The following is a 15,410-nucleotide window of genomic DNA, read 5'->3' as shown; positions in this document are numbered from 1 at the left end:
CAGTAGGAGGGAAATCTGATTTTCCCTCCTGGGGACAGCTGGTGTCTGTCCCTGCCAGGTAAGATAACTGGCATTACAGTGGAGCCAGCGGGCCCCTCTCTTCATTCAGAGCGCAAGGCAGTGGTGCTGGCTCTAGAGCCCAATCCCACTGCCGGAGATCTCAGCGAACCCATTTCTGTGTTTGCAGTTTTCTGAAGTAAGCAACACACGCAACTGAAAGGCTTGAAATCGTGTCAAAGTGATGTTTTAATCTCATTGAAAAGTGTATTAAAGGACAAGATGTAATTTATGTGAGACGCTTCGATGAAAGGAGAGATTGGAGTGGATGGTCCTTTCACTCCTGTGAACCCCGTGTCATGTTGATATTGAAGCCTGTGTAGCTAATCTAATTTGCAATAACAGGGGCGGCCTGTAAGAAAAAGCATCTCTGATTTCACTTTATTTCTTTTCATATAGAAATTCCTTATGACTTGTCTCCTCTTGTGAATGATGCCTTTTCTATGTGGGGCTAATGAGAGAATGTGAGACAGGGCTGTCTCCCGCTCAGTGTGGCTCTTTCCTGCAAACACCCCTGGTCACTGGCTCACCTGGCCTCGCCTGGACTCGGTGGGGACGCTGCAGGGCTTGAAAGAGCCATTCTGAGCTCTGCAGAAACTGCTGGAGGCAGCCTTCAGAGCCAGAGCCTACTGGGCATGTAGGTTCACCTGCAGGGGCTGCTTGGAGAGCCAGAGAGCCGAGGACTCTGGCTTTGCAAGTTAGCTCCATCAGAGGCCCCAGATCCTCAGATCTTTACATTCTGCACATTTTAATTTAAATAGGAAGCTCCCCCCCCCCATCCTGGAAAGTTTGATCTTGGTTGAGTCTTTACGCTAGCTTAGAAAACCAAACACACCTACTGTCAGAGGAGCTGCTTTGTGTTCTTATTATCACATGGGACACGAGCATTCTTTACCAATAAAAACCTACACGCTTTAGAAAATTACAACTTTTGTACAATGTAACAAGGTGTATTCAAACTGTTAATTATGGGGGTTTGTGTAAATGAAACTTTACCAGTGACCCATTTAATTTTGTGGTAATTACTGACAAAATAAGACAAGGATGAATCACAATGCAGTATATTTATCTTGAAGGAGACTATTGCGCTGAGGTAGTTAAGCCAAGGAGGAAGACAAAATTTGCGAGGGGGGGGGGGAGTTGCAGAAATACAGAAAATACATAAAAACCACACTATGAAATTATTCGGGTTAAGACAGCAGAAAACGCGACTCAGGTGGTCTCCTTATAAAACCCATACGGCATTTTGTCCTCAAAATCCAAGGCTCTGGCGCTGTCAGGTCAGCTGCGCGGATTCACCGGCTAGAGCTCGACTCCCGGGGTCCTCCCCGGGGGGCTCTTGCAGCCCTGCCTCGGCTCTGGGCGACACGCGCCCCTGGGAGGACAGGCGGGAGGGCGCATCAGCTGGGCCGGGCCGGGGCGGGCCGGGCCGGGCCGGGGCCGGCAGGCGGAGGCGGACGGGGCGGACGGGGCTGGGATGGGGCGCGGACGGCCCGGGCCGGCTCGTCTCCGCGGGCGCGTCTGGAGGCCACTTCCTTCCCGGCTGCGTCGCGGGACGGCAGGGACTGGCGGGGCGCGCGGTTTCCTGGTCCAGCTCCACCTGCGGCCCCAGCATCGGGCAGTGGCTTGGCCAAGGCCCATAGGCCAGGCTGCTGGGCACTAGCCCGGGTTCCCGCTCCAACCGCTCACTCGCCAAGCTGTGAATAGGTGTGGACACGAGCATGCGGGCAGCGTGCGTCCTGCGCGCCCGCCGCGCCGGGGACCCGGACGGCCGCCCTTGGCCGGTGGACGCCGGGCCCGCGAGAGGTGGGAGCCCGGGCAGAGCTGGCGTCTTTGGAGGCCGCGCCGCAGAACTGCGCGCTACCGCTGCGCGCGGCCCAGCTCTCCGCCTCGGTCGGTTGGGTGTGGGCTGCGTGGGGGCACCCTCGAGGGGACAGAGCGCCCAGGCGTCTGGGGCAGGTGGCCCCGCCGACATTCCGGTGGGAAAGTTTCCCCCAAAAGGGCCGGGCGGACGGAGCGGCAGGAGGAGCCCGCGGCGGCGAGGCCCGGGCGGCCAGACACCCCAGCTCCGCGCCGGCCGGCGCCCTCCCTCCTGGGCTCCCGCAGCTCCGCCAGGGCCAAGGCCGCGAGGCTCCCCTCGGGTCCCAGCGTTTCCCTCCCCTTGTCTTCTCTCTTTCATTCATAAACCTGGTGGCTACAGACGCAGCTTGAATATTGACGTCTCTCCCCCAACTGCTCTGCCGTTAACCCAATTACAGAATTCATCAAGAACTGTGTTGAATTATCTCTTTCCATACAGTATCAGCATTAGCCTAATTAAAAGCTATAATGTCTGATATAATGATTAAATCGTTAGCTCTGCTGTAGGGAAGCAATATTTTGTTTTCCCTTCAATTAGAAGCTGATTGAGGTTTTCAGAGCAGGTCAGCTGTGAAATTTGAATTATATGTGTGAGTACTGCTCACAGGGTGAGCCCCTACTCGAAAGCTCCCAGAGATTCTCCAAATGCTTTCACCCAGAGAGCTAGGAGGCACAGAACAACACACACGCACGCACACACACAGGGTTGTTTGCTCTTCAGTGTGAATTTACGGATCTCCACACTGATGGCTGCAAAGAAAACCGTGCCTGCTTTCCAGGGGAAGGGCTTTATGTCGCCTCTCCTGCAGGCGCTCAGGCTCAGCCCTCCAAATCCAGACGCTCGCGGGGAAAGGACAGGATGACGGACTCAGAGCAACGGCAAAGGTCCCCTGCTCTTGTGGCTACCCCTTAAAAGGCACAGGGGCCGCTGCGGGTTCCACATGGCGAGGGCTCTCCTCCTTCCTCTTTCCCCTCTTCCAGGACTATTTTTTCCCCTTTAAAAGGAAAAAAAAAAAATCAACAAAGAAACTTTTGTGCTACTTTGGCTCCGTTGGCTTTTTTTGGGAACAACAGGTCAAATTGGCAGGGGCAGGGGCAGGGGCAGGGGCGGGGGCGGGGGGCGCCGGACGGACGAGGGCCCGCACAGCTCCCAGGCCTGTCCCCAGCGCACCCTGACTTCGCCGAGCCCGAAGCCGGGCGCCAGGCTGCAGGAGCCGGGACCCGGGCGAGGCGGCAGGAGCGGGGGCCAGAGGCGGGCGGCGCGGGGAGGCGAGGCGGCGAGGGCGGCGGCGGCCAGCAGACGGCGATCGCGGCCCGCGCTCCCGCGGCTCCCGGCTGGGGGCGGGGGGGGACGGGACGCGGCCTCCTCCGCCGCCCTCCGGCGCTGTCCCCCTCCAGGGGCCCCCGGCCGGTGCCGCGGCCCCTCCCACCTCTCCAGGGTCTGCGCCTCCTGTCGGCGGAGGCGACCTCCAAGGCCTCCGCCGCCGCCTCGCCCGCGCTCGCCCTCTCCGCCGCCTTCTCCGCCTCCCCTCTTGCTCTCCTCCGACCACTTTTTCTCTCTCTCCCACTCTGACCTTGAAGTGGCGCCTCCCTCCTTCAGGATTTGCCTCCCTAGACTCTGGTCTTAGCCTTTTGGGGCGACTCCGGAGCCCGGGTGCACGGAGCCGCGTACGCGGGGCCTGGGTTGTCCACAGGCCCGGGAAGCCGCAAGAACCGGACGGTGGGGGGCAGCGGCCGGTGGTCTGCGCGCACCTTCGGGCGGATGCGCCCAGGACGGGCCGACGGCGCCGAGGCCCCAGAAGACAGGCGTCCTCAGGCGGCGCGGCCTCCCTCCGGTGAAACTTTCACTGACTCCCGGCCCCACCCCCAACTCCTGACCTGTCCATCTTTCCACTTGCTTGGAGGTCTAGGCGGGCGCTGGTAGCGAAAATCACCTCTAGGTGCCTGCAAGGTAGCTCTCATGTAAAGATTGCTAGGGGCAGTCTACAGGGGTCTGTATGCACAGTGACCCGCCTTGCTTCCCGGGTTTGTCCTGAGCACAACCACGGGGAGAGGGGGAAAGCCAGAGCCAAAAGTTTTAGTTACTCCACAAAAGCAGTAGAGGTTACTGGTGTTAGAAGTCCCGAACTCAGTTTATTTGAAAGTCAAGGGCTCTTGTATAACTGCCTAAATACATCACACACATGCATATGCGTATGTTATGTACACCTACACACCCGTGTATGTGTATGGCTATATCCTGCATGAACACGTGTTTATATATGCATATATGTATATATATTCTGCATTGTGTACACACGTATGTATGTACATATACTCTTTGTGCACATACGTATGGATGCACAAGCATATATGTGTAGATTATTTCCTCTGACCAGGCTTGGGTCTGAATTTTCTTTCAGGATCATATCCACAAGTCAAATAAAAGAACAGAATGTATCTTTACTTATCCATATTTCCAAGTTGATCTTCACTTTGGCATTTTGCCCAAAGAGCTACACTGAAGTCTCTGAGAAGCCAAAAGAGCAAATTTGGTCAGTCGACACCAAAGTGACCCTTCGCTCAGGGTCTGGGCCCTGACGTTACTGGGAAATAGTCTAGTCTGCCTTCAGATCCTCCAGCACCCAACCTTTGAAAAGCCCTCCATCTGAAGGAGGCCCCAGCCGACCTGGTGAGGGGTGGGAGGGAGAAATGAAACTGGAGAGAGGCAGTGTTTTTCAAACTGGTTTTTGGACTGTTTCCTTTTAAAGAGTCACTGGGGAGACAGGTCAGAAGGAGCAAGCAGAGGCTCCCAAAAGCCATTAGCGGCGGGAGTTTGATATGGCACTCCTCAATCTTCATGCCAGGATGGAAGGCACTGAGAGGTCTGGCACTCACGGCCCTGCCACTGCCTAACTGGCATAGGCAGCTGCTGCCAATCATCTATCGCTTGGCAACAAGTTACACCTGCGGCTCTGGTTTAATGCTTCTGCACATGGGCACCCATAGTGCACCCGCTTGGGCCAAGGGAACATCTCATCACTAAAAAGGGCTTACGGAGAGTGCCCCGAACGCTAAGCACCAGCATGATCTCACACAAGGCTAAACCATTTACCTCCTATTTAGATGCTCTGGAAAACAAGAGTAACATCGTATTTGGAAACAATTTTCAGGACTATGGTAGAAAGAAACCAGACCATTTCAAAGTCGGCTATCCAAGTTCCCAAAAGCATAAAGCATTCCTGCAATGCTAACTGGAGTGCAGGGTGTTTATAAAATAAATTGCTCCATTGATATGGAAAATAATGTGCCAAGCCTGACTCACACAAAGCATTTTCAGGGGGTCTTAGGCTATTTAGTTTAAAATCTAAATTGAAAAGCAGAGGAAAAGAAATCTTTCAACTGCTAAGTGGATAATATAGTTTATAATTTGTAAACCATTTCCTTTATTTCAGTCTTGCTGACTTTCTATAACACACTGGATCTCACTGCACACCCATCGCCTCCTAAATTATCAAAAGAAAAAAACGGGTCTGTAGCGTTCTTAAACAATATCCTTGTTCTTTTTTTGTTCACTTACAATGTAACTGATATTTGGAGGTAGTGCGTACAACAAATCAAAAGATTTAACAAACTCGATTGATGAAATGAGAAGGTAGTTGAAAAGCAAGTTTATAACCTAGATATTTAGTGAAAAACTAAATACAAAATGACGTTTCCTTTCTAATATAATTATGTATCACTGATGAGTTCACTAGGAAATGCTGAATGGCCTGAAACGGAAGCAGTTCAATCTGCAGAAACGGATTTGCGGCTGCACCCCTTACTGTACAACCTTGAAGTAGTAGTAAAAAAAAGGCTACAATAACAATCATAGTGACTGAGAGGAGAGAAAGGATTCCTGCACCCTGGACCAGCAGCAGTAGTAGGGTCAGGACAGTCACAACCTGAGATTGATTGATTGATTGATTGATTGATTGATTTTTTTGATGGAGGGAAGGTGTCACGTATTCACTGTCCAATATACTTCAACATCCGTATTAGTACGCTCAGGGTCATCCTCATCCTCACAGGTTTACGTCGACTACGAGGCGCTGGGTTCACGTAGGTTAGGCTCGGCTTTACCCACCCGCCGGCACCTGCCTCCACGGTGAGCACACTGACGCCCGCGTGGAGTACGCATGACCGAGGCTTGGGCTCAACGGATTCTCTGCAAGAAGGCTTTGGGCCACTCATGATTCGGACTGACACCGTCGCGTGAGCGCAACGGTGGGGGCTTGGAGATTGTGGGTCCCCATATGGAAGAAGACACTTTCAAGTCTGGGAACTGTAACCGCAAGTGGGGCCTTCCTCCTCCCGAGAGCCAGGCCTTTGGTTCGCGTCCTGTAGGAACGCTTGGTCGTGAGGCTCCACTTGTCCCGTCCCGTGTCCAGTGGGCCCCGCTCCGTTCACACGGTTCTCAGGTCTTAGGTAAACAGCTGCTGGAAGATTCGCTCCAGAAGAGCGCCGGCTCCATCGTTCTTTTGCGATTCAAACAAACTTTTCCTACTGTTGTTGAGTCACTACTAGATTCCAGATAGATCCTGCTGTTTCCGAGCCCCCTAGCAATTACTTTGGAGAAAGAAACCTCAAGGAGAGAGGCGGGGTACGCGCCTATAACCCTCAGGCTCATTAAAAGACCCTCAAAAAAAAAAAAAAAAAAAAGTTGAGAGCTGATGCTCCTAGCAGCTCTGGAGCCAAGTGTGGTGAAAATGCCTCCTCCTCCCTTAGGGGAATTCTCGCGGCCAGGGCTGGGAAGGCCATCCTACGAGAGGGGGCACTGGAGAACTTCGTCCTAGCGCGGTGGAGCAGGTGCCCCTGGAGGGTCGCGCAGGAGGACCCGTGGGGGGCGTTCGAGTGGCGGATCTCAAGCGCCCCCCGCCGCCCCCACCCCCACCCCCACCCCCGGCTCCCGAGGGCGCACCCGTCCCTCCCAGGCCTCGGGCCCAGCTGGGGGAGAGGTCACCGCCACGGCCCCAACTTTCCCGCTCCCCGCGAGCGCCGAGCTGGCCGCCGGGGGTGCAGAGGAGCTGGGTCTCTCTCCACCGCGCTCGTCGAAACAAGGCTCGCGGTGGCATCCCCACCCCACCCCCCGCCCCTCCTGTCGCTGTGCCTCCCGCCCCGAACGATTCTTTCTTCGTCTCCGCTTTTAAACCCAACCTTAATCCTTCGGAGCGCGCGGGCGGGAGAGGCGAGGAGGGCGAGCTTGGGGTTCGCCGCCGCCGCCGCCGCCGCGCGCGCTCAGGAAGCAGCGTGGCTGTGCCCCCTCCCGAGCCTCCTTCCCCCTCCTTCCTGCCCCTGCACCCCCTCCTTCCTCCCCTCCTCCCGCCCCGCCGCCCGCGCCCGGAGCATCTACTCCCTCCCCACGTCACTCGCCAGCGCGCCATGCAAATCACCGCCGCCGCCGGCTCCCATTGGCCGCGGCGCGCTCATTTAATGGCAGCCCGGGCCCGGCGTATGGCTGCTGGGCCCCGCGCGCCGCCGGCCCCGCGTGCGCCTCCGCTCCGAGCGCACGGCCTCGGGCAGGCAGTGGGCAGCCAGGCCCGGGCTCGGCGGCCCCGCTCTCCGGCCCTCTCCGCGCGCCTGCGCTCCTAGCGCTGCCCCCTGCCCCCTCCCCCACCGCCCCCCTCCGCGGCCCCCTCGGCGCCTCGCTCCCCCACCCCCACCCCCACCCCACCCCCACCCCACCCCCCGGCACCTGGGACCGGCACATGCCCAGCGCACGCGGCGCGCCGCGCTGCTAGAAGTTGCAGCCCGGAGTTGGAGGCCGCTGAGGACCCGGTGCAGGAGGAAGGCGGCAGCGCGCGGCGGCGGCGGCCGGCGAGGAGGAGGCGGGCAGCCCCGGGCCAGGCCCCGCGCCCCGCTCGCGTCCCGAAAAGTGGAGCCGCAACTTGGGCACGACTGCACCTGTTTGCACCGCTCCGCCGAGGCGACCGGGCTGCGGCGACGGCGACCCCGGCCATCGCCCCCCTCGGCAAGTGGTTTGGGCGCTTGGGCGCGAGGAGAAACTTTGCACCTGCGAGCCGGACCTGCGCCGAGGGCGTGTGCCGCCGCCTCTCGTCCCGTGGTTGCCTCCGCCTCCCCCCGCTCTTCTCCGCGGTAGGACCTCTCCCCCGCCCCACGTCCCGCTCCGTTCGACCGAGCCCCTGTCCGCCCCCCACCCCGCGGCCGACTCTTCTATGCCCCGGGCCCTCCCCGCGCGGTGCCGGTGAACCCGCGGGCCGCCCCGATGTACAGCATGATGATGGAGACCGACCTGCACTCGCCTGGCGGCGCCCAGGCCCCCACGAACCTGTCGGGCCCGGCCGGGGCCGGCGGCGGCGGGGGCGGCGGGGGCGGCGGGGGCGGCGGCGGCGGCGGCGGCGGCGGCGGGGTCGCCAAGGCCAGCCAGGACCGGGTCAAGCGGCCCATGAACGCCTTCATGGTGTGGTCGCGCGGGCAGCGGCGCAAGATGGCCCAGGAGAACCCCAAGATGCACAACTCGGAGATCAGCAAGCGCCTGGGCGCCGAGTGGAAGGTCATGTCCGAGGCCGAGAAGCGGCCGTTCATCGACGAGGCCAAGCGGCTGCGCGCGCTGCACATGAAGGAGCACCCGGATTACAAGTACCGGCCGCGCCGCAAGACCAAGACGCTGCTCAAGAAGGACAAGTACTCGCTGGCCGGCGGGCTGCTGGCGGCGGGCGCGGGCGGCGGCGGCGCGGCCGTGGCCATGGGCGTGGGCGTGGGCGTGGGCGCGGCGGCCGTGGGCCAGCGCCTGGAGAGCCCGGGCGGCGCGGCGGGCGGCGGCTACGCGCACGTCAACGGCTGGGCCAACGGCGCCTACCCCGGCTCGGTGGCGGCGGCGGCGGCGGCCGCGGCCATGATGCAGGAGGCGCAGCTGGCCTACGGGCAGCACCCGGGCGCGGGCGGCGCGCACCCGCACCCGCACGCGCACCCGGCGCACCCGCACCCGCACCACCCGCACGCGCACCCGCACAACCCGCAGCCCATGCACCGCTACGACATGGGCGCGCTGCAGTACAGCCCCATCTCCAACTCGCAGGGCTACATGAGCGCCTCGCCCTCGGGCTACGGCGGCCTCCCCTACGGCGCCGCGGCCGCCGCCGCCGCCGCCGCGGGCGGCGCGCACCAGAACTCGGCAGTGGCGGCCGCGGCGGCCGCGGCGGCCGCGTCGTCGGGCGCCCTGGGCGCGCTGGGCTCGCTCGTCAAGTCCGAGCCGAGCGGCAGCCCCCCTGCCCCCGCGCACTCGCGGGCGCCGTGCCCCGGGGACCTGCGCGAGATGATCAGCATGTACTTGCCCGGCGGGGAGACCGGAGACCCGGCGGCCGCGGCGGCCGCGGCGGCGCAGAGCCGGCTGCACTCGCTGCCGCAGCACTACCAGGGCGCGGGCGCGGGCGTCAACGGCACGGTGCCCCTGACGCACATCTAGGGACGCGGGGACACCGCGGCCCGGCCCCGGCACGGACCCCTCGGCGCTCCTGCGCGGAGCGGGGCGCGGGCGGCACGCGCACGCCCCCGCCCCCGCCTCTCCCTCCCGGGAGCTCCTGGGGACCTCCGGGCGCACGGGCGCACGGCGGTGCGGACTGACTTCAGCGTTTTCTTGAGACGTTTTGTACAGTATTTATCATTCCCGGAGGACGAGAAGGCGTTTTCTTTGCTCGAGGGGACAAAGAGCAGACCCAGCGAGAGGCGACTCCAACTTTTCTAGCCCGGCCCGCGCGCCCTCGCCCATCCCGCACCGCTTCCCGAAGGCGCTCGGCCGCCCTGCGCGGGTGCCGAGGCCGGTCTCATTCGTTATCGATGTCGTAGGGCAGATCCAAACACGAGTTTTTCGTAGCTGTTACCGCCTTTTTGAGTTGGTTTGTTAATTTATACAAAGAGGTCTCCCCGCTCCCTTCAGATGGCAGCGTTATATTCTGGGTTTTGTAAAACTTTCTGTATCTGAGCATTTCCTTTTTTTGTTTGTTTGTTTTTGTTTTTGTTTTGTTTTGTATTCTTTCTTGTAAATGCATTGTGAAATTTTTATTTTAGGCATTGCGGTGTGGGGAGGGGGTTTCAGATTATGTACATAGTTTCCAAAAGTCTTTCTTCTAAAACCGAAAAAAAAGACCTCTCCTTAAAAAAAAAAAAAAAAAAAGCAAAACAAAATGCATCGACTTTTGAATCAATAAATTTAAGAGAGAAAAGAAAAAGCCCACTTTTCCCCCATAATTTGGAACGTGCTAATTTTATATGCATGTTTTGTGAGCTCAAAATACGATTGGTAAATCTGACGGAGGAGGAATGATCGGCATAAACTAAAAGTGAGGGATCCTCAGGGGGACGGTGCGATCTTCACGGAGCTTCTTTCAGTGCAAGGGAAGAAAGTTTAAATCGATGGATTATTTTGTAGCATTTATAGTGTTGATACGGATCAAGAAATAATTACCAGGATTTAAAACAACAACAACAACAACACCGGCCCTCGTTTTACAGCCTGGCCCTGTGCTGTGGCGCGTTGTCTTTTCTGACCGCGGGCCGGCTGGCGGCTCCGAGTCCTCCAGCGGCCCCGGGCTGCAGGAGAAGGCCCCCGATGGAGGGACCAGGCTAGGGAGCAGGGACAAAGACCGCCGCGGGGTCGCCGAGGCCCCCGTTCCCCTGCAATTTAACAACATTGCAAATGGAATTTATCAGAATCTGGCTCAAGGGAACACTCTTTGAACCAAAATGTACTGCATCCCTCTTCAGCCCCTCCCTCTGACTTCTTTCTCCTTGGGAAAGGGCAAAGTGATCTTGAATTTTCTCTCTCCGCCTCCCCCCACGCACACACTCGACCACCCCCCTATCCCCAGCGTCAACTGGGATACACAAACTGCTGTTTATTATTCCTGATGAGATCGGAGGGTGTTTGATGCTTTAAATTTTTTAATTATATTTTTTCTAGGTGTTTATGGGTACATTGCAGTTTTTTTCTGGAATTTAAAGTTTTCTGTAAAACTTTTGTCTTCAAGTAATCTGACAGCATTAAATATTGCATTTAAAAGTTATACTGTAGCAAATACATTTTGAAATTAGTCACAACATAAAGATGAAATTATATTTTGAGGGGAAAAAAAGCCTTTAGTCTACATCAAGATGTGTTGATTTCATCAGCCCTATTAAGCCTCCTGTTCATTTTCTTTTTTCTTTTTTCTTTTTTTTTTTTGTACTGGAATGAGCATAGACTATCCCAAAATGGGCCCATGTTAGGTTAATGAGAACCACATTCAGCCTCCATTGGAGAATGACTTTAAGTAAAATGCTAACCTGGCAATTGATATGTGTAATTTTTTGGAGTCATTGATAATTCTGCTTAAACCATGCATTTTTTTAAAGTGACTGCAAAAAATCTCAAGAATGATATCCACTGCTTCTTTCTAACGAGGTAATAAAGTCCCCTCTTTTTTTCCTTTTTTTTTTTTTTTTTTAAAGCTTCAGCAATCTGATCCTTTGTGAAGCAGTTGTTCCTGAAAGTATTTGGATATATATATGGATTGCTGAGTGAATCAGCATCAGAAATAGTCGGGGAATAAGTGAATGAATGCCACACACCGTCTCCTCTGGGAGATGCCCTGGGAAATTCTGTAATGCTCTGTTAATTCACCACACCCAGCTTAAGGAGCAGGCCACATTGACTCTGAAATGTACAGTTAAATAGACTCTCTGGGTTCTTTTGCTAACTCCTCATCTCAACATCGCCCTGCATTTACTAAACTGGCAGACAGATGTGCGGCCACGCTCACATATGTGTGCCCTCAGGTTTGTATCTAGACTCAGCTATGGGCATCCAAGTCTTAGCACATCACACTACTAGTAATGTGGGTCACACTGGGAGTGTTTCAAACTAGAAAAAGTTTAGCAGCATGCAGGAGTTCCAGCCAGAGATATTCTTGGTTTCCTGGAAGGTGGGCTTATAGTTTGGCTCCCCCCCACCCCCCACCCCACCATGTGCCTCATACATAGCTGAAATTCAATGCCAGATGCTGGGAGCCACTTTGTTAAAAGCCCAGGATGATCTTAAAATAGGAATTCCTTAAATGCAGTGAATTTGTATTGTTGATTGGAACGACAGAGAGAAAAGGAAATAGAAATTCGTTAATGATTCCATTTGGAAAGAAGCCGGGATGGGGGAGCAGACGGAGGCTAGCCTTCGTTTGGGGACAGAGACCTTATCACCCCCGCAGCGTTTCTCTGACTTGCATTGGTGGAGAAAATATCCACTGGACCCTGGAAAGGTCTCACTAACCGTGGGTCGGTCTTGTCAAGGTCCTGCTCATCGTACTCACAAAATGAAAGTGTTTGATGATTTCTATATGATGGCTGGAACACTGCCCAAATCACAGGGTGGTATTTCTATCGCTTATTCCAATTTTATTAGAAACCTGGGTGGAGACCGCGGACAGGACTCGTTGGGGGGCCTTGGACTAAGTTTGCAGAACTTCGTGCCCGGCCGGCTAGAGCGGCGGTGGGCCGCGCGGGCTGCCCAAGCAGAGGGTGGCACGGTTTGCTGGTGTGTGTGTGTGCGTGGGGGGTGGGGGGGTCCTCTCGTCCTTCACCATCACCCTTAAACTAACGGGCCCTTTTTGTTGTCGTTGCTGAGACTGACACCAGCCCCCGCGCCCGGCCAAGAAACCCACCAGTAGCGAGGTGAAGTGAATTAATTGTAGAGCCGGGCGCGGGCTCGGCGTGCCTGCTAGGCAGATGTGTCGGGTAGCGTGACTGATAGGTCTATTAAAATCATGCATGTGGGAGAAGAATAACACGCATATTCACGCATTTCATTTCCCGACAAAGACTGGGCCATGCACAGATCTATCTCCGGAACATTCCGGCGAATTCGAGAGAGCACCCCGGGCCCCGGAAGGCGCGCTCCAGAGCGGCCTGGCGCTGGCACCCACCGCCCACCGGGCCCGCTCTGCCCGCCCGCCCCCTCTCCGTGCCTCCCCGGCCCCCTCCCCCTCCGCGCTTCCGCAGCCGGGCCCGCGGGGCAGAGGCTCCAGAAACGGCGGCGGCAGAATGTAATAATAGGTTTGATTCCTTGGAAACTTCAAGTGAAAAGCAGACTTGGCCTTGGCGCAGCTCCTTCTCCGGCACGACTATTCGGCGGGATTGAAAGGCCCGGCCAGCAGGGGAGGAGAGGGGAGGGGGCGCAGGCCCCCTGGGCGAGCAGCCGGGGGAGGTGGGTCCGATCCCCGCCTCCCGGCCTGCAGGGTCGGGACGACGCTGAGCCTGGCGAGGGACGCTGGGACCCCTCACCCTCACGCCCCCCCACCCCGCCTGCGCAACGGCCCCGGCCCGGCCCCGCCCCCCAGCTCGACGGCAGGGCCCCGCTGGGGCCGCGGAGCCCTGACCCCTGCCTGCCCATCCCTCGCCCCCGCCGGCCCTTGGTCTCCAGCCGCGCGCCCCCGGGAATCCAGGGCGCAGGGCGCAGGGCGCAGGGCGCGCGGCCCGGGTCTCCTGGGTGGGGGGGGGGGGCGGGGGGGCGGCCCCCGGGCTTGGCCCTCGCCCTCTCCCGGCCGAGGGGCGGTGAGGCCCCAGCCGTGGCGGCTTCCCGGCCTGGGCGCCCCCCTGCCCCGTTTGCACCCCTTCCCCGCCGGCTAGCCGCTCGCGGGTCCCGCGTCTCCCCCCGCCCCTCTCCCCCCGCACCTCCGGCCCCTCCCGCCTGCGGCTCCGTCCCTCTCTCTGCGCGCTCGGCCTCCCTTTGTCCTCGGCGCGACCGTCTCCGCCCCGCGCCCTGGGCCCTCGTCGCCCCGCGGCTCCCCGGGCGCTGCCTCCGAGCGGGCCGGGGTCGCCAGGCGCCCGGACGCGGCCCACCCCCCGCCCCCAGCCGATCGCTCCGGCTCGCGCGAAAGGGGTGGGAACTCCGACACCCACTGGGAGCCCGCGGCCCAGCGCCCGCCGCGACCCTCCCGGTGCAGCCCGGGCTCCCGGCCCCGCGGTGTCAGCCGCGGGGGATTACAGTGACGGATGCGAGGGGAAGGCAGAGTGTTTTTGTGTTTAGAGAGAGCGGGATTAGTGGAGAGAAAGTCCTGACCTGGGGTCAGCTGCAAGTCAAACCCTTTTACAATCAGGGAGCGGAACAAGCACCGCTCCCGGCCGCGCCGCAACACGTGGGAGGAAGGAGGCAACGGAGAGGCCGCACCCCCCCTTCCCCGGCCTGCGGGGTGTGAGGGAGGAAGGGAGGGAGGGGGAGATGGGGGGCGTGCACCCCTGGGCTGCGAGGTGGAGGGCGGGAGGGGGGAGCGGGGCCTGCAGCCCCCGGCTGCGGGGTGGGGGGCAGGGGGAACAGGGGGACGGGAGGGGGGAGACTGGGGGCTGCACCCCCAGGCTGCGGGGTAGAGAGCATGGTGGCGGGAGGGGGAGATGGGGGGCCCGTACTCTCGGGCTGCGGGGAGGGGACAAAGGGGAGGGGGGAGAGAGGGGATGGGGAACCCGCAGCCCTGGGCGGGGGTGGGGCTGAGGTGAGGGACCAGTGCTCCCGGCGGAGGAGCCTCACTGGAGGGGCCCCCGGCGTGGAGGGGGTGAGGGTGGCGCGAATAACCCGCGGTGCGGGCTTGGAGCTTTTTGGGGCGGGTGAGTTGTCCATCAGAATCCCTTCTTCACCGGCATGCCTGGGTTCCCTGTTTCCTGGGCCCTCCTCTGGCTGCTCCTCCGGCTGGGCCCGGGGCAGGGGAGGGGGGGGATGTCTGGGGGGGGCTGTCTGCTCCAGAGGCTCAGTCTTACTGAGGCAGTTATTTCCATAGGAAACCAAAACCGAAAGAGCAAGTTCTGGGACGCAGCGCTCCGCGGACCTTACCTGGCTGTCCTGGAGTCGTGACCTCCCCTAGGCCCCAGCAAACCCTGGTCTGCAGGTGGAGGTCCTGGGGGTGGTGGCGACCTGCGCTAGCCCCCTCCCCACCCCCACCCGCGGGGTGGAAGAGGAGGCGTTGATGAAGCAGGCCGACTGCCTCAGGGAGCAAAACCCCTGGGGCGCTGGAGTTTGGGGGGGAAAGATGAGAGGGTCAGAAGAGCAGAAGAGGAAGTGGTTACATCCTTGTCTTCCCTAGCAGTCAGATCCAGAAATTAGGCTGAAATCACACCAAGAGTTTTAACAAATATGAAAAACAGAGAAAACACCCCAAACAAGTGAGGTATGCAAGGCAGACAAAGGTCATCTATTTTGGTAATGAAAAACAAACAAAAGAACTGGGATTGCCACGTGTTGCTCGAAGTGGGCTTTTCATCTTTACATATGAAAAATCAACACCAGTTGAGAGAGAAGGCAGTTTTAAAAACATTGCAAAACAACGCGAGGGCGCTGCGCGCTCAGCCTTCCCGGGGTCAGGCAGTGTCTCCAGGTGGCCACTGGGCTCCGGCTTCCAAAGCAGGGGACACAGTGCTACTCAGCAACCTGCTAAATGTGACCTGGGGGGAAATCTGTCTGCTGCAGAGACTCTGGACACTGTGAGTAATCTGAA

The 15,410-nt window shown here is 58.7% G+C and overlaps 1 protein-coding gene and 1 long non-coding RNA gene across 2 annotated transcripts in view; both read left to right on the top strand.

The window, feature by feature from the left end:
* The window catches only part of LOC140607810 (uncharacterized), a 592,127-nt gene that overhangs the window by 539,433 nt on the left and 37,284 nt on the right, over positions 1-15,410 (top strand). The window lies entirely within an intron of this gene.
* SOX1 (SRY-box transcription factor 1) lies at positions 7,642-11,857 on the top strand. Its single transcript, XM_072783252.1, has one exon. The coding sequence runs from the start codon at positions 8,165-8,167 to the stop codon at positions 9,362-9,364; it is 1,200 nt and encodes a 399-aa protein (XP_072639353.1). The 5' UTR covers positions 7,642-8,164; the 3' UTR covers positions 9,365-11,857.

This window comes from Canis lupus, chromosome 17 (genome assembly GCF_048164855.1).
Source record: "Canis lupus baileyi chromosome 17, mCanLup2.hap1, whole genome shotgun sequence".
Taxonomy (NCBI): domain Eukaryota; kingdom Metazoa; phylum Chordata; class Mammalia; order Carnivora; family Canidae; genus Canis; species Canis lupus.
This window is presented reverse-complemented; position numbering and strand designations above follow the sequence as displayed.

What these genes read in the sequence shown, in the direction of transcription:
- SOX1 (XM_072783252.1), top strand. Translation starts at nt 8,165, where the DNA reads ATGTACAGCATGATGATGGAGACCGACCTGCACTCGCCTGGCGGCGCC.